At 47.0% G+C, this 24,477-nt stretch overlaps 1 protein-coding gene across 3 annotated transcripts in view; it reads right to left on the bottom strand.

Moving 5' to 3' along the window:
- Positions 1–24,477, bottom strand: part of GRID1 (glutamate ionotropic receptor delta type subunit 1) — a 715,979-nt gene that overhangs the window by 508,943 nt on the left and 182,559 nt on the right. For all 3 annotated transcript variants that reach the window (XM_084796807.1, XM_084796806.1, XM_084796808.1), the window contains one exon: positions 1,344–1,549. In XM_084796807.1, the coding sequence (XP_084652933.1) occupies positions 1,344–1,549 (206 nt within the window). The remainder of the gene's footprint in view (positions 1–1,343; positions 1,550–24,477) is intronic.

A 24,477-nucleotide genomic window follows, 5' to 3' on the forward strand; every position in this document is an offset into this window, starting at 1 on the left:
TAGGAATTAGTTCAGAGACTGGACCTAAATCTGTGTGACTGCAAAGCCCATATTCTTTCGTCTCCCATGCCTCCCAGAAGACCAGTAGCAGAGGAGAAAGGAGAGGAACAGGAAAGCCAAGTAATTAGCATGAAGTGAGAAGCTGGGAGGCTGGTGGCAGATTCCGTGGACACTCTCCCCAGGCAGAGGAGTCTGAATCTGGCAGTAAACAAGAGGGAGAAAAGTCGCCCTGCGGCAAATACACCGCTGGGAACATTCCGAGAAAGGCTGGACATGTCAGTACTGCTAATCCGGGGCTGAATCACTGCATACAGGGAAGAGGGGTTCTGGTGGAGATGCTGAGAACCCACAGGACAGCACGGCCTGGCTGACCACCAGCACAATCGGGTGCTGATTAGCGGAGAGCGCCAGGGCTGCTGGCCAACTACACCAAATTAAGCGTCCCCAACGTTAGGCTCTCCAGCAGTGGGCTTCGTGCGGGTTCCTGATGCATGAGGCAGCATTTTGAATGATAATTAATTAGAGGGGAAAGCAGAATAAGCAAGCAAAGTACATCAGATAAAATTAGTATAATTCTGTCTTTCTCTTTCATTTTACCTTCAATCATTGTGGGCTGGCAAGGTGGCGTGGGTTATGTGGGAAACCCCAGGGGGCATCCCAATGCTCCATGAACCCAGAATCCATTGGGCCCTCACTTGTTCCAAGACACATCATCCCCAGTAACCACTTCTCCCCAAACAAACTCAAGTCCAGAGAGTAGCAACTGCCTCTATATTGCCTCTCTGCATGAGAACATTGGCTTATTCTAGAGTTCCCTAGTTTGATCTCAAACTAATGGATTCTTTGTTAAATTGGTGGGCCTTCCTTGTCTTCATTAGAAAGTCCCGGTCCCTAATAGAGCTGTCTTTAAAGGCAGCACATGCACTGATCAGTACAAGCACCAAAGAAAAGATGCTCACTCATCCCAGGTACCACTTGATATGCAACAGACACCTCTGTCAAAGGTCAACAAATCCCACGGCAAACCTGCCCACTTCTCCAGACACCTAGAAATTCACTTTATCCCTATAGGTACATACCTGCTAACAAAAAGAAAAAAGAAAATTAAAAGGGAAAACACTTGGTTTCAGGTCAGAAAATTCAGGCAGTAATTTATAAGCAGGCTTTCTCGCCAGCCCCACGGACTCCTCATAGTCAGAGAAAGACTTGGGTCACTTTCTGCTGGGGACAAATCAGTAGGCAAGTCATGTTTAGGCCTTTGCCTGAACAGTCAGGTGCTGTGGACTGAGCATTCAGTCACCCCTGGGCATCAGGCATGAGTGGCCTCAGTTCCTGTGACCTACCTCATTGATGAAAGAGTGGGCCCCCTGCGGGCTCAGCAGTAGGATGGCACGTCGCAGTGTGTCCCGGTAACGGTTCAGCTCCTCTGTCTTCATGGTGGTGAAGAGACTGGTGAACACATGACTGATGTTCTTGTCCACTTTTTGTAAAGAGACATCGAGGCCCAGTCGTGAGGCCTGGTCCAGAAAGCTTTGGAGCCCACGGATATCTGAGCATGGGAGAAGAGGAGGGAAGAAACATCTTTAAGTAGGAAGGGATCTATCTGGGAGGGCAACTGGCCCCAACACTCCCAACCCAGGCATCCACCAGCAGAAACTAGGGTTCCCGTCTACTTCACACATTCAGAGCTGGCTGCAAGGCAGCAACTCAGACCCAGTGCTCCTCATCAGCATCCATGCCCAGGGTTGTCGTCTTGTCTAGCATTGGGAAGCCTTTCCACCATCCAAAAGGGACTATGCCGGAATCCACCATTTACCACAAGCTCTTCTGCTCTCCCATGGGTCTCAGCGCTGGCAGTTCTGTCCTCCGGGCTTCATGGGCTGGTGACCCTGCTCCAGGTTTCCCCATCTCCCTCTGTACCTCATATTTGAGGTTTCTTGACCCTCTGCAGTCAGATAAACCTACTGAGTACCCTGAAAAGAGCCAACCCAGCATTTGAATAGTCCAATCTAACCCTGGGTCACACTCTAATCCTCTGAATGTCAGCATCTCATGTGATGACCCCCAGTTAATGCAAGCAGCTTTATCTTGCCTCAAGATCTGATTTTTTTTCCTTCCTGGAATTTCCTTCCTCCTGTTTTATCCCAAGAGGTGACTCATCCCAAGTCCATTCAGAAGCTCAAGCTGATTCTGAGATGAATAGATGGCCAAGGTCCATCACTGAAACTTTCCCCAACACTTGGCTGGAGTCCCTATAAGATAAGTGACTGAGCCAATTGCCTGAGGGTGGGTGTCCAGAGTGGATCCTAGAGCCCAGAAAGATGGCACACTTGAACTGACCTACCCTTGTGAGGGTCCAGGTACCATTTTGTTTGTTAATTATGACTCTAATGAACTCACAACAATAGCTCTGCATAAGCCATCCAACTTTTCCAAAGGGACACCTACCCGAAAATGAAACCAACACAGAAGCAAGCAGGTATGAGATGGTGGCACAGCTATTTTGATGCTATTCAAGCCTCGGGGTCAATCCGTGTCTCACACTGTCTCCTGAACTTCTCACTGTCATGGACCAAGAGTTCCCTTTGCTGCCTAAGCCGCTTAGTGTTTCACTTCTGTCACTTGTAGTCTAAATTGTCAACACATAGGAAAGCCATTTGTGGCCAGCCTAGAGTGCTTCCATTACCTACCTTATCCTTGCATTCCTGCTCCCAGGGCAAAGCCCTCCACAGAATGCTGAATACCACCCCTCCCCAGGCCCACAATGCCACTGTCCCCATGCGCTGCGGTACCTATCCAGTCACTAAGACTCCAAGTCAAAATAAACAGTGTTACCTAAACAGGTTTTGTTTACAAGTGCTTCTCTAAAACTGCTTCCTCCTCATCACACACACACACACACACACACACACACACACACACACACACACAGGGTTCTACGTGAGCAGGTGTCTAGGGCACCGCTAACAAGTCCCTTTTTGATGGGAAGACAGACCTGCCAAGGTGATAAGTCTAGTCTCAGCTTCACTGTAGCAGGATGAGTTCCAAGATGACCACAGGGGGATACCCAAGAGTAGGCCCCTGGGAACTCTAAGAAATCCTTAAACTCTCAGTCAAAGCATTCCTCCAGTCTACTCTGGCTCTGAGTGGCATAAGGAAGAAAGCTGAGCAAGCCAAGAGGAGCAAGCCAGTAAGCAGCATTCCCCTACAGCCTCTCTCTGCTCCGGTTCCTGCCTCCAGGTTCCTGCTTAAGTTCTTGCCCCAACTTCCTTCAGTGATAGATTGTGACATGGAAGTGTAAGACAGATAAACCCTTTCCTTCCCAAGGTGCTTTCGATCAGAATATTTCATCACAGCAGTAGAAAGCAAACTAAAACAAAAGTTATTCTTATTTTGTTTTATTATTTTCACTTCGTTTTAACAAGCACAATAATTGGACATATGTAGAATACAGTGAGATGTTTTAATATATATATATATATATGGATATATATATATATATATATATATATATATATATACATTCTCCAACAAGCAAATCAAGAAAATTAGTTTATCTATCACTTCATACATACTTCTCTATGATCAGAGCAGTCAAAATAGTCTCATCCAACTTTATTTTGAATCATTTAATGATTTGCTGTCACACAGAGTCACTCCGCTGTGATAACACTAGAACTTAGAGCTCCCATAAGAGCACCTTCTATCTGATAACCCCCTTCCTCTTCCTTCCCATCCCCTTCCCTGCATCTGGTTACCACCCCTCTACTCTGCTTCTATGAGATCAGCCTTGATTTATATAATTTTATTTTTTACTGAAAATATACTTTTTTCATACAATATATTCTGATTATCACTATCGCCTCCTTCAACTCTTCCCAGATCCTCCCCACCTCCCACGTTCAAATCCTTTCTTGCCCTCTCTCATCAGAAAACAAACATGCATTAGTAGTAGTAGTAGTAGTACAAAAATAAAGAAACCTGTACAGGACAATACAAACAAACAAACAGAAAAACAAAGAGTCAAAAAAAAAAGCAAGATACAGATATTTACACATTGGCACACACAGAAATCCCATACAACACAAAATTGGAAATCATAATATGTAAACAAAAAGCAAAAACATAAGTAAAAGAAAAAAAACAAATAGGAGAGGCTCCAGGGAGTCTATGGGGTGACCCTAGCTGAGACTCCTAACACCAGGAGATATTTAGCATGAAGTGACCACCTCCTGTAGCATGAGGGACTTCAAGTGGAGGGAGGGGACACCAATACACCCACAAAACATTCAACCCAAATGTGTCCTCCTTACAAGATGTGCAAGGATAAAGATGGAACAGAGATTGAGGCAATAGCTAACCAATGACTGGCGCAACCTGAGGGAACTGGGTGGCAGAGCGGGTGGGGATCAGGTCTGGGGAGAGCAGGGATGGAAGGGAGGACTTACAGAAAGATAGAAAATTGGTGGGGGGACACTTCTGGGACAGAGGGGATTCCCAAGACTCTAGGTAGTGACCCTAGCTGAGACTCTTAGCAGCAGGGGATATGGAGCCTGTAGTTACCACCTCTTGTAACCAGGGGGGACTCCCAGTGGATGGAGGGGGACACTAACCCCTCCCCCATAAAACCTTCCACCCAAAATTTCTCTTGCCTACAAGAAGTGCAGGGTCCATGTCAGAGACAGCCTCTGCTCCCCTTACTAGGAGACTCACATGAAGCCCAAGCTGTCCATCGGCTACAACTGTGTAGGGGGCCTAGGTCTAGTCCATGCATGGTCCTTGGTTGGAGCCTCAGTCTTCCAAAGCCCCCTTGGGCCCTGGTTAATTAGCTCTGTTGGTCTTCTTGTGGGGCTCCTGTCACCCCCAGGTCGTTCTATTTTTTTCTGCCCACTTTTCCACAAGACTTCCTATGCACTGCTCAGTGTATGGCTGTAATTCTTAGCATTTGTTTCAATCCATTGCAGGGTGGAGCCTCTCAGAAGACAATTATGCTAGGCTCCTGTCTGCAAGCATAGCAGAGAATCGTTAATAGTGTCAGAAACTGGCTGTCTCCCACGCGGTGGGCCTCTGGTTGGGCCAGGCATTAGTTAGACATTCCTTTAATCTCTGCTCTATCTTTATCCCTACACAATTTGTAGGCAGGGTAAATTTTGGGTAGAAGTTTTGGGTGGGTTGGTGTTCCCCTCCCTCTACTAGGAATCCTGTCCTCTTCAGTCTCCATGACCCTTGCTAACAGGAGTCTCGCTAGAGCCATCCCCGCATATCATCCCAGAAGCCTACCCTGTCAGAGATCTATAGCTTGTCACAGAGATGCCCCACCCATGGTTTCTCCTCTCTCTGCGGGCCACCTTTCCTCCTGCCCCCAGCCCCACCCCTCTCTCCAGATCTGATCTTCACCTTTATTTCTCTCCTCCCTCTCCGACCTTGTTCCCTCTCTCCAACCACTCCCTCTGTCTATTCTATTTCCCCTTCTGAGTGAGATCTCAGCATCCTTCCTTGGGTTCTCCTCGTTACTTATCTTCTTTGGGTCTGCGGATTGTAATATGTTTATCCTGCTGTAAATGGATAAAATCCACTTATGAGTGAGTATACACCATGCGTGTCTTTCTGGGTCTGGGTTACCTTACTCAGGATGATCTTTTCTACTTCTATCCATTTGCCTGAAAATTGCATGCTTTTCTTGTTTTTAATAGCTGAGTAGTATCCCATTGTGTAAATGTATCACAGTTTCTTTATCCATTCTTTGGTTGAGGGACATCTAGGTTGTTTCCAGAGTTTGGCTATTACAAATAAAGCTGCTATAAACACAGTTGAGCAAGTGTCTTCGTTATACGGTAAAGCACCTTTTGGGTATATACCCAGGAGTGGTATGGGGAAGATACTGTGCTCAATCCTGATGAGACTTGATGTGCTGAGATAGATTGGGAGGAGGGACTCCCCTTTTCTGAGGAGTAGGGGAGAGGGAAGGCAGAAAGAGGCATAAGGGCAGGGCTGGTAGGAAGGGAAGGAGGGGGCTGCAATCATGATGTAAAGTGATTAATTAAATAAATAAATAAATGAGAAAAAGAAGCAACATGAGTGAATGATAGCTAATATGTACACATCTCTGGTCTTATTTTTAGAGAAGAAAGACTCACATTGGTGGGAACCAATATGGACTATGGGATACAGGATGCTAAAAAGAGGGGAGTGGTTTTTATATTCAAGCAATAGCTCATGCTGGTGGGGATGTAGAGCAAGAGGACACTTTTCCATTCCTGGTGAGAGTGCAAATCTGTACAGCCACTTTGGAAATCAATTTGGTAGTTTTTCAGAAAATTAGGAATAGATCTACCTCAAGACCCAGCTATATAGTACTCCTGGGCATATACCCAAAAGAGGCTCCACCACAAGGACACTTGCTCAACTATGTTCATAGTAACTTTACTCGTAATACACAGAACCTGGAAACAACCTATATGTCCCACAATCGAAGAATAGATTTTTAAAAAAACAAAATGTGGTGCATTTGCATGAGGAATACTACTCAGATATTAAAGACAAGAAAATCATGAAAATTTCAGGCAAATAGATTGATCTAGAAAAGACCACCCTGAGTGTGGTAAGCCAGACCCAGAAAGACAAACATGGTATGTACTCTCATTTATATATAATATAGGTGGATATTAGCCATAAAGTAAAGGATAACCATGCTACAAATTCACAGACCTAAAGAAGCTAAGTAACAAGATGGGAGCTAGGAGAGATTATGAATCTCACTGAAAGGGGGAACTAGAATAGACATAGTGCGTGGAGGTGGGGGGACTATAGAGAGGTGGGGGTAGGGATGGGAACAGGAAGAATGAAGTGGGGGTAGAATGGAGAAAGAGCACAGGGAGAGATAACTGGAATGGGGAAGGATGAGCTAGGAAGCTAGGGCAGTGGAAACTCCCAGGAATCTACGAGGGTCACTAAGTAAAACTCTTAGCAATGGAGCATATGGAACATGAACTGGCCGTCTCCTGCAACCAGGCAAGACTTCCAACAGAAGGACTAGGACACTAACTCAATCACAAAACCTCTGACCCACAGTTTGTCCTGACTACAAGATGTGCTAGGGTAAAGATGGAGCAGAAATTGAGGGAGTAGCCAACCAATGACTGGTCCATCTTGAGACCCATGCCATGAGAGGGAACCCCACCATGACAGTCTGCCATACTTCTAGACAGGAAACTAACATAATCATCATCAGAGAGGCTTCACCCAGCAACTGAGGGAAACAGACCTCAGCAAATCCTGAGGAAGAGGGGAAGGAAAGATTGTAGGAGCCAGAAGGGCCAAGGACACCACAGAAAACCTATAGAATCAACTAACCTGGGCCCATAGAGACTCATAGAGACCGAACCAAGAATCAGGGAGCCTGCAAGGATCTAGTCTCAGTACTCTGCACATATGTTATGGCTGTCTCTGAATCTGTTGCCTGCCTTTGGGACTCTTTCATCCTAGCTGCTTCATTTAACCTCAGTAGAAAATGTGCCTAGTCTCACTACAACTTAATATGACAGGGCCGGCTGGCATCCATAGGAAGCTTCCCCTTTTCTGAAGAGAAGTGATGAAACTTAATTAATTAAATTTTAAAAGAGTAGTTTTGTATACCCAATGAGACCGTACTGAAAAATAATAATTTTCCAACTTGCAAGTGGGCATCAATTGGAGATAGCTTCTGGGGTTTGTGTTCACTTCTCCTCTCAGCACTGGGGCCCTATCTGGCACCTTATCTAGCTATGGGTCTCTATTTATTTATTCCCACTTATTACTGGAAGAAGCATCTATGATGACTGACTGAACAAGCCACTGCTCTGTGAGTATAGCAGAATGTCATTAGGAGTCATTCATTGCTACGGTGTTCCTTTTGATCAACAATACTATTTCGTTTTCCCCTTCATCCTTAGCCGATCTAGTTGCAGGTTCTTGGCCAACTAAGCAGTGTTGAGGATCTCATGGAGTAGGCCAACTAGATATTGGTTGGTTAATCCCACAAGCTTTGTGCCACTATTTCACTAGCACACCTTGCAAGCGGGTCACCATTGCAAATCGAAGAGTTTGTAGTTGTGTTGGTGCCTGTGTTTCCATTTTGCTAGCACCCAGAGTACCTTCTAGTACCATGAACACTAGTCAGGAGTACTCAAGTCTCCAGTTATCACCGGATCAAAGTCTACATGCTCGATGAGCTGGGTAGGTGTTATCAGTTTGGGGGATCCGGCCAATAGTTGGATATAGCCTTGGCAATAGTTTAGACAGTTGGTTTTGCAGACTATTCACAACACCCAAAATGTGAAACCAGCCTAAGTATCCATGGATGGATGGGTGGATGAATAGATTGGTGGATGGATGGATGGATGGATGGATGGATGGATAGATGGATGGATGGATGGATGGATAGATAGATGGGTGGGTAGATGGATGGGTGGGTAGATGGATGGATAGGTGGATGGATGGATAAATGGATGGGTGGATGGATAAGGGTATGGGTGGATAAATGGATGGGTGGATGGATGGATAGGTGGATGGGTGGATGGCTAGAGAAAATGTAGACTACACATACAGTGGAATACTATTTAGCCATAAAAGGAATGAAATCCTGTCAATTGTGGAAGCATGAATAAACATAGATGAATTTGTGTCAAGCAAAGCAAGGCAGGCACAGGAGGCATACTTCTGCTGCTGCTGCTTCTTTTTTTTTTTTTTTTTTTTTTTTTTTTTTTTTTTTTTTTTAGTTTTTCAAGACAGGTTTCTCTGTGTAGCCTTGGCTATCCTGGACTCACCTGTAAACCAGGCTGGCCTCGAACTCACATAGATCCACCTGCCTCTGCCTCCCAAGTGCTGGGATTAAAGGCGTGCACCACCACTCCTGTCTATACTTCTGCTTTTTAACCCTAACAGAGAGAGTAGTGGGGCAGTTGGTGAAAACTGTACAAAAAGTGCAGAAATACAGGAGTCTAGAGAGGCCATCACCTGTCAGAAACACTCCCAGAGAAAGTCTCAGGCCCCAGCAGCCAGTGCAGTATTCGTAATGTCCCCAAGTAGAGTAGATGGCTACCTTCAGGCTCCTAGAAACTGTCTTTCTGGTCCTGGGCCTTTTCCTCATCACTTTGAATCCATCTTTGTTTCTGGCCTGGGCCACATAGATAGCTCTGACCTACAGGACAGAAGTAAATGCATATTACAGTCTCTGCCCTTGGGCTTGGCCGCTACTACATAAACACCCTCGGGGAGCCCACTGATGAGATGCTGAGACACACAGAGAAGAATCAGGCTGGCCCCCAAGCAATCATGACAGTCGCCTGCCAGCAGAGCCTAGACATGAGTGAAGCCAGGGCAGAGCAACCAGGCTGAACTATAGACTCATCAAAAATAACAAATGACTCTTGTTCCAAGCTTCTGGGTTTGGGAACAGTTTGATTACCAGCAGTAACAAACTGAAAGGCCAAGGTCATTGGCTGGATTATATCGGGTATGCCTCATGAAGATGTTAAAGAGGAAGGCCTGTACCTTAAAAAGATCATCTGTGGCACTGTTCACAGGGGAAGGAAGCCAGGTCCAAGCAAGGCCATGTGCCCTCAGGCAGATTTTCCAGGATTCCAATAGTACTCAATGCCCCATGGCCTTACCTATCACCCAGATATGAACACAACTGACAGGACAAGTATCCAAGTGCCTGAGACCCTGCTACTATCTCCTGCTCTTCTCAGCACCTTTTAAGAGAACAGTAGATTGGTAAAATGGCAGAGAGTGACCACATCACCGGATGTTTCTGCACGTTTATGTGGCATGCATACCATGAAAGCTCACGTGGTTTTGTAGGTCTGGTAAAGCCACCGTGTGGCATGAAAGATCTCAGGAATCATGCCAGTACAACCTGAAACCTCCTGCTGACACTTGCCCATGCTTTCCTTCCTGGGATAGAAGTCCCCTGCAGACCCCTTTTCCATGGCCCTCTTCCTAAACCTTCTCACTCTAAAGCACTATTTCATGTCCTTGGGCGGGGGAAGCTACATAAATGGGTGGTACATGTTAGCACACACAGATACATGCAAGAGCAGGTACACACGGAGAGTAAAAGCCCCCAGAACTCTTGCATGCCCCTGATAGCACATTTCCCGATGAGACTGAGCCATCAGGAAGAGTTTACATTCCCGTTAGCAACAGCAAGCTCTTCACTCCTGGTATTAGTGATGCTGTTGAAGGCAGTGTTCCCAAGAGACATCATCCCTAGCTACAACTGCGGCTCCCACTTGGCTGAAAAGGTCAGTCTCAGTCTCTTTTTCAGCTGCTCTAGGGGAGGGCTGGAGGAGGGTACCAGTCAGAGCATAAGCTGACTTCATCACCTTCTACCTGTTCCCCGAGAACAGGGCCAAAGACGCCTCTTGTCCAACCAATGCAATGCCGTGCGTGCTATTTCACTGTGCACTAAGGCCTGCTTGTCCACTGTGCTGCTTGTCAGAAAGGCAGAACTCCCACAAGAGGGAAGACTAAGGAGGGGGTTGGAGAGTGCTGTTGTGTAGTCTAGACCTTGACGCAGGCCCAAGACCCATTGCTGATCCCAGGAACCATCTGGGATTGTATCAGGCCTACCTGGGATCCACTCAGAAAGGGCCCCTGATTTTCTGAAGGAGCAAGAACCAGAATAAACAGGTGAAAGGGATGCCCGGCACTACACACCGACAGCGACTGGGTTCCCTCCTTAAAGGAAGCAGGCTGGAAGAATAGACAAGTGCATCCAATGAACCATAGGACATGACCAGCCTAGGACTTGTCACCTCCAGATTTCCTGCTCTGTCTTAGGCTCTGAAGGGCCCTGGTCACCAGAAGTCTTTCCAATCCCCAGCCTAGCAGAGTGAATCCTCCTGCCAATTGCTTGCCCATGCCTTCCTTCCTCTGCTAGTCACTGAGAGCTTTCTTTGTGTGGGATTTCCCCTGAGATCTGCGAAATAAAAGTGAATGAGCCCACAGTGTTCCTGCTGTTGTGGTGGCTTACATTGGGGGAGGGGGGTGAAAACAGGCCCAGAACAAATAAACAATGGAATACATAATTTTCAGTACCGGCAAGCTCTGAAGAAAATCCGTGTTGGACAGAAGCAAATTGCGGAGGTGGGAAGAGGGAAATCCCCTGTGAGAAAGCTTCGGTGAGGATGAGCCAGCTCCAGACACCCCTCAGAGAAGCCACTCAAGACAGAAGAAGCAGTGTCTAGAAAGTTTCAAAATGAAGCATCTTTGATGACAAATGAAGCAGAGTATTGCCCATCTGGTAATCAGGGCCCAGAAGTCAATAGAGTTGCCAGAGAAAGGAGGTCAGGGACCATCAGAGGCCAAGGGACAGATGCAGGTCCCATGCCTCTTCTCTCTACTAAGCATACCCTAGTCATGCTGCTTAGGGGCCACTTTAATCAGAGTCCAGCTTTATCTGGGTCACCATGTTCTACAGCTCCTGCCCAAATCATCAGCAAATGGCGCGTCTCCTCCTCTTCCTCCTCCTTTTCCTCTGGCTCTTCACAGTGAAAGTCTCCACAAGAGCTCTGTCCTGTAGCCCTCTCATTTCTGGGATTCCAGAAACTACAGCCCCCTCCGGACCCACTCATTTCCCAAGCTCCTCCTCTTGCACACTCCTGGTAACATTCCCAGCTCATCCCGGGCTCCTCTCTGGGACCTCACAACCACATCTTCCTCTTTCAGCAGATGCTTCCATCCTCCCCCGGCCGTGGCCTCTCCACTTCTGCTGGACATCCCGGCTTCATCTCCACTGTGCATTCTCAGGCTCCCCATCCACTCTTCCTGTAAGGTCTCCTTGTATCTGCATACTAATGCGTTGACTAATGCACTGTGCTAGAATGTTCTCTCTTAAGGTCATATCTGTGCATACGGCAGCCTGTCTCTAACCTTCAATGAATAACACAAGTTTATTTAAAAAGTTGCCAGAAAATTAATAACCTCGAAGGTATCAATCAATCAAATTACAAGCAAGCAAAAAGCCTTCTTAGATTTTTATCGATGTACACAAAATAAGCCCATGCATCTTACGTGGACCAAGAAGCAATCTGGAGCAAATAACTTTTACTGGTTTTCACGTCTGTGCTTCCATCAGCCACCTCCATCCCAACAGAGGAAGCCAGGGATGAGAAAAAGAAGCTCTTTGCCCTTCCCTAGAGAGCTCACACACACGCGTGCACACACACACAGACGCACACACACAAGTGTGCACACACACCAATGTGTGGGAGTGCATATGACCCTCCACCTACATGGTGTTTCTTCCAAACTACCAGGGCCCCACATTTCCATTAGGACCCAGTCCAGACCACTCTTCCCCCTGAGACCCACCTCAGTTCCCCGAGTTGGGATTTATGCCTCCTTCAAAGTGAGTTAAGTATGTGAAATTAGGCTAAGTGTTGGAGAAGTAACTGTATCTTCCTCGCCTCTCCTTTTACCCCAGGCTCAGCATCTAACACAAAGACAGGACCATAGAAGTCTACGGAATTGTGGGACCAGCCTGAAGCCTAGTGTGCCTCAGCAAGCACACAAATACCACACGTAATCATAGCACAGCTGTGTTCGGCGAGGAAATGAAGTTGTGGGAAGGTTTTCAGGGGTTTTTCCCCCAAAATCTAAGGTTACAGCTGTGATGGTCTCCCTCCTTCTTAAAGATCAGAGAGTCACCTGGTATTTTAAATACTGTCTTTCTCAAAAGTAATTGAAACGAAAGAACACATTTCAAATTGCTTCCCCTACTATTTCAATTTCTGAGAAAGACCCAGGCACAGAGAGTACGTACGAAGAATATTTTACCATCTGTAATGCACATAGATATGTATGAAGGCTGCCACCTCACACCCAGGAGGAGTTCACAGCTAGACAAGTTTGGAGATTATTGGCAAATTTTCCAAAGGCTGAGACGCAACTTTAAGTCTCTAGATTTTTTTTCCCACCTCTTTTCCTATCTCAGTCCCAAAGATAGACTTTGAATTTCTTCCCAGATACAGTTCACCTATTATTCAAGTTCTTTTCTAAGACCCCTGTCCAGTGGGACAGCCCCGTCTAGCTCAGAATCCTTTTGTGTCTAATCCTCACGCCCCAACCCCCAACCCCCCAACCCCCCAACTCCCACTTTCCAGCTCTGCATTTTTTTTCTTGCATCCCCTCTTTCCTCCCTCTCCCCTTCCTTCCACCTTTTTTTTTCCTCCCTAAGCCCTGCCCTGGCAAGGATGGCAGGGCATCTGAGTTCAAGGACTTCACAGCTCTACCCTCGAGAAGCACTCAGCCTCACAGGGACTGGCCCGGAAGAGGGAGTGCTCCCTCTGCCATTCGGGGAGCATGTGTCAAGTGTGCAATCTTTCCACTTGCTAGATGTATCTCATGAATAAATTAGCCCACACCCTCAATCCATGCAGACCAGAGAAGTCACCAAGAAGCCCACTTCAATGGCAAGAGAACCAGAGACATATAGGTGTGGCATATCTAGCCCTTTGCAGTAATAAAACAGGAAGCAGGGTACTCCCTGTCATGGCCTGACAAAATGTTCTAGACCCCAGGCAGGGGTGGTCTTCAGGTGAGGAGGATGCTTGTGACACCCTGTCTTCCATAGCCCAGTGGCTACTGTTCTGGGCCTCACTGTCCTAGTCGCAGGTGACTACAGTCAAGAAAGATCTGGACCACAGTCAAGGGCACCTCTGGAATAAGTCCCACCCACCAAAAGCTATCCCTTTGTGCTAACTATGTCTTGTATCTCCTGTGTCCTGATGCATTAATACCATGGGCTCTGCTGTCACTCAGGGCTGGCCAATTCCTGGAGATAACCCCAATGGCCCCTCTACACCCCTTTCTAAGCAAATCAGCCCATCCTGAGCCCTCAATCCAGCCCCCTTCTCTTTGAGTTCTCATTCTCTAGGGCATAGTCCACCTGCTCCCCAAAGTCCACTGCAATCTTTCACACGAGCCAGCCCTGGCCCTGATTCCCAATCCTCCCCTGTTCACCACAGCACAGGCCCTTGCTAACACACATCCCCCCCATCCCATTACTTCCCAGTGTCACCTCTCCTCCCTAGATATAACAAACTGTTGTTTCAGCGGCTAACTTCTTCTCGTCACCCTCTGCCATTGCCGTAGCTAGATGACGATGACGATGATGATGATGATGATGAAGATGAAGATGATGATGATGAAGATGATGATGATGATGTCTGTATTAAAACTGTCATGCTTGCTGTTGTAGCACAATACTCAAATACAGAACCAACCCACGTGTCTATCAGCAAATCCATGGATAAATAAATGTAGTATTCACTCACAATGGAATGCTATTTGCCACAGGGACAAAAAAATAATTAATAAAACCATGTCATTTGCAAAAAGCTGGAAAAGTCCAGAACATATGGTGTTGAGTGAAATAAGCTAAGCACAGAAAGATGTATACCATGTGATCTCTTTCATATATGGAGTGTGAAAAAGTTGATCTCGTAGAAATATGTCTTGTTATGGCTGGCATTCGTGCAAATTGAGGAGGGTCAAGGGCCAAACTTCCAGTTAAAAAAAAAAAAAGCACTATATTCTGGAGGCACTTTGGACAAGTGGTGACCACAACAAATACCAAAATATTTAATACTTGAAAATTGCCAAGATAAGTGTATGCGTGCTAATGATGGTCTTGCATAGCTTGGCTTAGATATTGCCTAATACACCAAGTCATAGCCCTAAACATGGATGACTTTGACCTACCCTTAAACAAAACAAAATGGCACTCTTGCCTGGTTGCCTGGGATGCAGAACTCTAGAAGGGCACAGAGAAGCCAAGTCTGACCAACCTAACCCACACTAACACCTCACTCAATTCATAACCAGAGGTCCACAGAATAATCACCCCCAATCCATTCCCCACAATCTGGATGACCTCCAGCACGCCTCTCTGGGCTCATTTTTACTCTGCAAACAAGTACCCCACCTTACTCAGGAGAGCTGGGCACGCTTCAGTGGGAAGCACACATTACGGCTGGCACAATGCAAAATAGATGTTCCCACTGTCAGCTCCCTGCCAACCTTCTCATCAGCATCAGGAACGCCCCTAGAAGGGCCCTCAAATGAGCAAATCATCTTCCTTGTTCTAAAGGCTCGTCAAGAAAGGAGGAGCCGTCCGTGACAATCGGATGGCACAATAGGAGACTAAAAAGGTCGGCTCTACCCTCTGTGATAATGGGAATTTCAGAGTTGCAAAGTAGCTAAAAGAAAAGAGCTGTCGTTGAAAACTCTGCGAAAAGGGGACACGGCTCTACCTCTAATGAGGGCTGATAACATCCAGGAAGCTTCTGCTTGGACAGGTTTCAGAAAGCAGTCACAAAGCCAGGGGAGGGTGGATTCCGGGATGAGAGAAGGTCTGAATGCTTCCCTGTGGGTGTGTTCCAGCAATGTATGCAGGCACATGTTCAAACATGGGGTCCCCTCACGCTCTGCCTCACGCCTTGCCAGCAGAGGCTATCAGCTGATCAGAACACACTCCATTTCTCACTGAGCTCTATTCCCTTCCATTTAAAAAACAAACACAAGGGAAAAACATTTTAAATAATCAGGATGGAAGATCGAGATTAAAAACAATTTAAAATAAACGTCTACTCTGGCACTTTGGAAAAAACATACCACGCTGCATTAAGTGCTTTGAATTAAGTAAATTACACCAAGTAACTAATTTACATAATGATCAAGATTTGCATTTTACACATGTTATAATGAAAATGGGTTTATAAAGTAATTCTTCACCAACTCTGTTCAGAGTTGGGAAGTATTTGCAGAAAATTCCGTGATATTTATCTGCTACTGTCTTTCATGTTTCAGATCTCTGGCTCCTTCAATAGGTTTTTTTTTTTTAATCTGCAAGGCCCCTTATTCCCACTGCAATAAATAGTGTCTTTGATTTGCAATTCCCTCTCGTCAACCGAGTGAGATCATATTTTTATAGAATCTATAATATGCTAATGATTTTTAGAATTTTCACAAATAAAGTTTGATGTCCCTGTCACCTTTCACTTACAAGGTATTTGGGATTGATTTTTAGCAGGGCTTCCTGCAAGATCTGGAGGGACTGTGTTAAAGTCCTATTGCTCGGGATGCTGGCTGGCGTCACTGGGTAAGGGATGGCAAGACATTTTGAGGAAGCCTTCTGTCCTGTATTAGTGATCCCCTCGGGATGAGGCAAGATTCCCAGCTGACACTTCCAGCCCACAGTTTAGCAGTCCAGCCTTCAGCCTTAAAGGCTACTTCCTGCCTCCAGGTCCCTGGATGTCGGGCCCTGGAGCTTCTGGATGTTCAGCTCTCATCTGCCTCCCTTCCTCCCTGCGGCCTATGAAGGATGCCCAATGAAATCCAGTTTCCCAGGCAAGGAAACAGAAGGACAGAGAGGTTGAGTGTCTCCAGTACCACCAGACAAGAACAGGATCCGGCCACCTCTGTGCTTTGAGGGAGCTCTGTTGTTTTTCCTGGTTTCTCGATAACTAAAGTAATACCCCAAACAGGAGTAACTATGCAGTGATTACCCCATGTGGGTGCGTCTGAATTTCCAGGGGCATGGTGGGCTACATCTTTGCTCTTTGTCCATGGCATGGCAGAACAAGCAATAGCATAATCGTACCAACGCGTGACAGTCCGAATACCTGTGTCCCTCCAAATCCCCATGTTGAAATCCTAGTCCTCGTGGCTGTAGGAGGAGAAAGATTAGCAAGGGATCGTTGATGACAATGACTTCCTCGTGATGTATTAGCGCCCTGACAGCAAACAAAGAGGCCAGACAGATGATCTAGCTTCTCCCTGCCCCGTGTGTGGATGCAATGAGAAAATGAACTTCTGCAAACCAGAAAGAGAAGCCACAACGGACACTGGATCTGTCAGCTTGTTCCTGTATACCATTCTCCTCTTCATACCAAGCCAAGACGATTCATGCGCAGCAGGGGGTGTAAGGTCTGACACTGTGCCACTAAAGCTAAGTAATTTGCATATACAACTTCATCCATCCCCATGACAGCCTCGTGTCTTCTGAGGTTATCCAGCCAGAAAGAGACTGAATAGGAAGTTCAAACCCAGAATTCTCCAACAAGCCAGAGACACCTGAGGGGTGACAGGAAGGAGGAAGGTGCACATACTCTGTGCAGATGCTTGTTTGTAAGCTGCATCAGGACCAGACTTCACCTGGACCTGAGCACCCCTAAGGAGTTATTGGATCCCACTTTGCAGTTTAGTCACTGGCTCAGAGCTGGGGTGCAACTCCAGCTGTCTCCCAGGAGAGGCTCCCTGTAAGGCACCTGGACCAGGCAAGCCCAAGCCCAGCCCTCCAGAGTGATCACCCAAAGCACAGTAGAGCCCCCCAGGAGACCAAATGTTGGAGTCTAGCTTTACAGAACAGCAAGAAGATGCCAACGTGAAAACTCCATTACCAGCTGCTAATCTGCGATCAGTATTAATAACTGGCATTACGCAGCGAAACACGGCATCTTCATTAGCCCTGTAAATTACCACTGAGGAAAAGTCCAAGCTATTAAAAACAGCAGACCCAGCTGAGATGAATAAGAAGCAACGCCAGGCTGGGTGCTACCTCCTCAGACCTGCAAGGGGCTATTGTCTGCCTACACACCAGGCCACTCTGTTTCTGGCAACCGGCGACAACCCAAAAGTGCCAGGGTGTCCCCCATCTCTATTGCCCTGTAGCAATAGTTTAAGACTGGCCGAGTTCAACCCCTCATTCAGGCTTTCTCCAGCACTCTATCTGCTGCCCAACTCAGTCATGTTCTCTAGTGGATGTCAGAGAAAGGGACAAGACACGGATATAAGCTTTGGGGAACTGAACTGAAGACAGAAAAAAGTAACATTTGGCTGACAGGACATACACATGAAGGGGTCTGCTTACCATCAAGGAAAGTCTCAAAACAGCCTTCAGAAAGCAGAGTGGGCCATGTAGGATGAGCAGGAATTCTGCACACCAACACGGGTGGGAAAAACTCCAGACCAAGAGGACCTCAGGGACCCAGCTTCAAAAAGTCAGCGATTCCTGCTGGGTGACCTATGAATCATTCTGCATGAGTGTAAGGGTTGCCGTGCCAGTGTGCTGCCTAAGAACAAAGCACAGTGACATTTCTGGATAGGAAGGGCATCAGACGGCCTGCTGGGCAGCTCAGACCAGGCACACTAAGCCTGCCCTCGGCACACCAAGCCAGCTCCCCTCTCGAGGGCAGGTCAAGTCTCTGAGGGAAAGGATGGGCAGAAAGCCAGTGGGGTCATCTGAAGTCCACTCTGTACCTAAGTGCCCTCCAGGGCCAGAGATGTGTAACCCAGGTAGCTTTTACGAGGCCATTTCAAGGTAGGATTGTGGCTCCCTGGTGGCTCTGTCCTCATAGCAACCTTCTGACCTTGTGATAAGTGCCCTTACCTTGCAGGAGTGATTTACATAATTACCCTGATATCAACCTGGGTTTAATATGTTTCCTCTGGAACCCACCACGGAGGAAGTGGCAGCAACTAGAGTTGGGAGAAGGGCTGAGAAGAGGCCACCAGATGCTACTCCCCTTCCCTAAGGCTTCCCAAAGGCCATGCATGTCCTAAGAAAGACCAATTCTACCCACACTGAAGAGTACCAGGGAGCCTCAGAACTCCCTGGCCACAAAAGTCATACCACTGTCCTTGACTGCAGTGAAGAGACAGGTAAATGCCCACCCTAAGGCCAGAACTCTCTGCCCGAGGCAAGATGTGGGCAGTGTGAGGCACAGTGGACAGATTCCCCTGCTGGCTTCATCAGGGAAGAGACACCAGGCCTCACCAGGATCAGGTGGATGGGGTGGGCGTACCTCTGAGGACAAAACGTGTAATAATGGCATCTCCGGGACATTCTTGTTACAGCAGAGGGGGGCAGAGTGGAGCAGGTGATATAAGAGACCATCACAGGCTTGTCCCGTGAGACGGCAGAAGTGTAGAGGTCATGGCAAGCTAGGGCCATGGCTCCCACAGGACTGAGTAGAGCCTCCAGCCCAGGTGGGCAGGAGCCCTCAGATAGACAGACAGCAGGCCGCTCTGCCACAGACCAGCTAAGTGCACATCTCTGTCACACACACACACACACACACACACACACACACACACACACACACTATGCTCACACTCACTGGTACACACACTCACTCCTACACTGTGTGCTAAAGCCAGCTGTACCAACTCACCAGAGCCCATCATTAAATTTTCAAGAATTTGGGAAATCTCTAAATATAGCCACTTTAACTAAATTATACAAACCTATAATTAAATAAATTATTTCACAAACAAAACTGACAATTACACAAAGTTCGATGCCTCCCAGACATTTTTGCTGAATTTTACTCTGTGCTCTGAGGCTAGGTGTGTCTCTCGTATCTAAAGGAGGAAACAGTGATGTGTCTCCTCTCCCCAGCCACAGAGAGAGGGGCGGGGGAGGGAGAGAGAGGCGGAGTGGGAAGGAAGAGAGGGAGGGAGAGAGGAGAGAGAGAGAGAGAGAGAGAGGAGATCTCAGTGTCTAGAAAATGTTCCCAGAATCTCCTTGGCTCCGAATCCTGAGACTCTCACATGCCTTCTATAAAATGGCATAGCACTTTCCTTTAGCCTGTGCATACCCCATGATATGCTTCCAATCAGCTGCAGATTGCTCATCATACTTAATACACTGTAACTGCTATGTAAATCATTGCTGTGTGGTATTGTTTAGGGAATAGTGAGAAGAAAAAAAGTCTGCGCATGTTTTTATAGCTACAAGTTTCTTGAGTATTTTCAGCTGACAGGTGAGTACAGAGTATACAGATATACAGAGATGGCTGAGTGTATATGCACACACAAACACACGCACACACAAACACACACACATACACACACACTCACATTCACATGCATGCTATCTCTTAAACACAAGCCAGTGCACTGTCTTCCCTGGCATGTCCAGAGGAGCAGCACCCACACCCAGGAAAAAGAGCAGAGGCTGCTCTGAGACTGAAGAGGCTGTGCACCTGGCTGGTCTGCCTTCCTTGACCCTCCACTGGTCCGTGGCACTGTCTCCCATGCTGCCTTGGAAGCAGAACCTTCACGCCTCACTGTCCCTTGCAAGGCAAGATGATGGATGACAGAGATTGGTCATGATCAGACTGGTGGTCAGCTGAGGCTGGAAGCTCTGTGAAGATGAGGTTGATATGACTGCATGTCCGGCCCGGTATGCAGGCCATTCCAGAAGCAAACGTAGGTGGTTAAGGGTCCTTATAGTCCCATGGAGCCCTGCTTTAAAAACATTCCTAAGTCCCAAATTAAACCCCTATCTATATTAATTAAGACCCAGGATACGCAGGGCTAATGGGACTGCCAGCCCATTCATCACAAGCTAGTTACCTCCCGCCAGAGCCTCTTGGGTCAGATTACAAATGGGATGTGGAGTAGGGGCCGGGTGGCAGGATATTAGCCTGAAATACAATTTGAACTTTCCTTCCAAAATACCATCTTCAAGCTGATCCATCACTTGTTCGCCCCCACCCAGGCCTGCCACACGTGAGGGCTGAAACAAAAGGCCATCCATCACTGGCCACCAGAAGGGCCCAGAAATGCCAGAGCTGCTCTCAGGCACAAAGGAGGATGCAGACAACTGCACTAATAGTATGATCAATGTCAGTGGGGTGGGTCCATGAGATGGGTGTGCGGATGCTGAAATGAACAGCATCCCTGTTCTCCCCGATGCCGGGAGCTCAGGTCTCGGGAAATGAGCACTTAGATGGCAGCTTCTCTATACTGTTTCCCAACACTTAACCATTCACTCCTTCAAATGCAAAGTATTTGTCCCTGCTCCACAGCTGAGAATGGGGACCCAAAGACTCCACTAAGACTCAAGGGGTCTGTTGTTGCCAAGCTCTCTGCTGGTTCCAGAAGCAGAAGTCAAACCCCAGGGGCCATGATGTATACCCTAGTCTCCAAGAGGACCCCCGACTTCTGGGCCCACATCCAAAGGGGGTCCTTCCCGGCAGCAGTTGACATCTGTAAATAGTGATCTAAGATATAGAGCACGTGACTGAAGCTGCATATTCTCAGCTCCAAGCACTGAGCTGGGCACACAGTAGTAGCTCAATAGGGGAAGTTTTTTTTTTAAATTAACTAATGAAATCAATTCTCTGTGTCAGGGCAGAAGCTTGGGTCTGACAAGAGCCTTATGGGTTGGCGCACACGAGCTCTCACCAGAGCTGAGCTTTGAGAGCCAGAGGTGGGACTAGTAGAGCTGTCATCATAGTACAGATCCACTTGAACCAGAAGTCATGACCACAGGAAAACACTCTGGCAGCCTTAGACATGGTGTCAAGCCCTGTGTGCTCCCTGCCTCACTTCCTGACCCGGATTTCATCATTGTCCCTATTTTACAAATAGAAGCTGAGACTGGGTGAGGTCAGTGTCAACACCAGAGTTCGAATTCAAGTCAGTAGATTCCAAACCATCCGCTCTATAGTGTGTCGTGAGGAAACCCTCATTATTGGCGATCTCCTTCCCCTCCTAGGAAAATAAATAACAAAAAATAAATCCCCACTCAGCAAGGTCCTCGATTCCTAAGCCAGCATCATCAGCTGCACCATTTACAGATGACTGGGGAACGCTCATAGTGGCAGTGCTGCCTCAGCCTGCAAAAAAAGGGCTCAGCATCCATAGTGTCAGGTTCAGCCCAGATAGGTGGTCAGCCATTCTGCAAGTCTCCCAGGAAGCAGCCATGCAACTTCTGATCAGGGCTTCAAATGAGCTCTTTCATAACCCACACTGCCTTCTCCACCGACCTCTCAAAAGCAACTGGATGGAGGTGCAGATTCAGACTCTGAGTCAGAATTTTCATGGCGATTATAGTGACTCCCAGGTTAGAGGAGAATGAGCACCCCAGAAAGTATATGGATCCAATCCTACTATTCTGGAAGAGCAATAAAACTCTGTTAGAAATGAAATATGAGCAGTTCATTATCATCCATGTCATGGGGAGAAAAGAGAGATCCAACTGCCTGCTGTTGTCACAGACGCCCAAGGCACCTCTGACTAGAGGTGGTCCAGACCCAGGTGGAAGTCTCCCCTTCCCATCTCTATACCCCTGCCCTTCCCTTCAACAGTGCCCAGTCACACTAAGCCAGGGGACCAGCTAATAGTCCCCAGAACTCTCCAGTACAAGTGCAGGATGGAGAAGATGGAGAGGGAGGAAGATAAGGAGCTGAGTTGCTCCTACTTAGGATTGATGGCAGGCATCTGGAAAGATGTAATCAACCTATAGACCTGCTGATGGCCAGAACAAAGACCCTCAGACACATAGGACACAATTCAGTCCAGGCTCTGACCTCTAAGCCCCAGAAGTCTACCCTGGAAGGCAGGAGGTCCTTAGCCATGAAGGAAATTCAGATTAAAGCTGCTTTGGGATGTCCTCCCACCTCCATGAAAATGGAGAACAAAAACCAGGATGACTGCAATAGCAGCTACATGCTGGCTTCCCAAGTGCAAGAACCAGAGTTAAGATCTCCAGAAACCATGTAAATGTCAGGAGGGTGTGGCAGCCACCTGTAAGTTTAACCTAAAGAGGCAGACACAAGGGATTTCCCCCAGAGTAAGCTGCATTGCCAGACTAATCATATGACCACGCTCTTGGTGTCATTGAGAGACTCTGACTCAATGAATATGGTGAAAGGTACAATTGAGAATGAATCCCAACATCAACTTTAAACCTCTACAGGCACACGCACTCACACACACACACACACACACACACACACACACACACACACGAACATACCATACACACACATTAACACCTCACATGCACAAACACACACACACATAGGCACAAATACTTGCCTTCATCAATATATATAAACACACATGGGCACCACATACGCACAAAATGAAAAAAAAACTTAAACGGATAACATCGAGAAAATGAAAAACAATAAATATTGGCAACAATGTGAGAAGAAAGATTTACTGCCGGTGGAAGTGTAAACGGGCACAGCTATTATGGAAATCAGTATAGAGGTTCCTCCAAAAATAACTTAAAATAGAACTACAATACCACAGAGCTATGGCACTCTGGGGTGTGTACGAGAAGCACTCTAAATCAGTACACCACAAAGATCATTGCATCTCACCTCCATGTTCACTGCTGCACTCTTCACAATATCCAGGAAATGGAACCAGCCTGGATGTTCACCAGTGGATGAAGGAATAAAGAAAGCATGGAGCATACACACAATGAAATTTTATTCCGCCATAAAGAAAAATGAAACTGAAACATCTGCAGCAGAGGGGATACAACTGAAAATTATTATGTCAAAGCGAAATAAGTCAGATTCCAGAGGACAATATGTGTCTTCTCTATATACAGACTAAAGTTTTTTTTCTTTTTTTTTCTTCTTTATTAATTTATTCTTGTTACATCTCAATGGTTATCCCATCCCCTGTATCCTCCCATTCTTCCCTCCCTCCCATTTTCCCCTTATTCCCCTCCCCTATGACTGTTCCTGAGGGGTATTACCTCCCCCTGTATATGCTCATAGGGTATCAAGTCTCTTCTTGGTAACCTGCTGTCCTTCCTCTGAGTGCCACCAGGTCTCCCCCTCCAGGGGACATGGTCAAAGGTGAGGCACCAGAGTATGTGAGAAAGTAATATCCCACTCTCCACTCTACTGTGGAGAGTGTTCTGTCCATTGGCTAGCTCTGGGTAGGGGTTTAAGGTTTACCGCCTGTATTGTCCTTGGCTGGTGCCTTAGTTTGAGCAGGACCCCTGTGCCCAAATCTGCCTATCATAATGTTCTACTTGTAGGCTTCTAGGACCCTCTGGATCCTTCTACTTTGCCATTCTCCCATGATTCTCTCATCTAGAGTCCCACTAGAATGTCCTCCCCTCTGTCTCAGTTTCCTGGTAAGTGAAGGCTTTCGTGGGACATCAGACTCTAGTTTTAAATGTGTGTGTGTATGTATGTGTGTGCATGCATGTGTGCGTGCGTGAGTGACTGAGTGTGTGTGTGTGTGTGTGTGTGTGTGTGTGTGTGTGTGTGTATGTGTGTGTGCTGGTCATGAAAGTAGAAAGAGAACAATGAAAGTCTGAAAAGTGTAAACTGCTTAGTGTACATGCATGAGGGCCTATGATTTCATATTTCCAACAGCCATGTGAAATCCAGGTAGTAGCACATGTCTGTAATGCACGCTGAGGGTGGGGTGGGCGGGCTCACTGGCCAGCAGGCACACACACACAGTCAGTGAGCCCCTAATTCAATTAGAGACCTGGTCTCAAAAAACAAGATGGAGAGCAATAGAGAAGAGCAACTGGTGCCAATCTGTGGCCTCTACACACCCATACATGGGTGAGCACACTGTGTGTTTGTGCACATGTACATGTACATGTGTGTACATAGACTCCCCTCGTGTGACTCCACCCCCCACATCTGACGTCACTGA

This window comes from Acomys minous, assembly GCF_964271855.1.
Source record: "Acomys minous genome assembly, chromosome: 9".
Taxonomy (NCBI): domain Eukaryota; kingdom Metazoa; phylum Chordata; class Mammalia; order Rodentia; family Muridae; genus Acomys; species Acomys minous.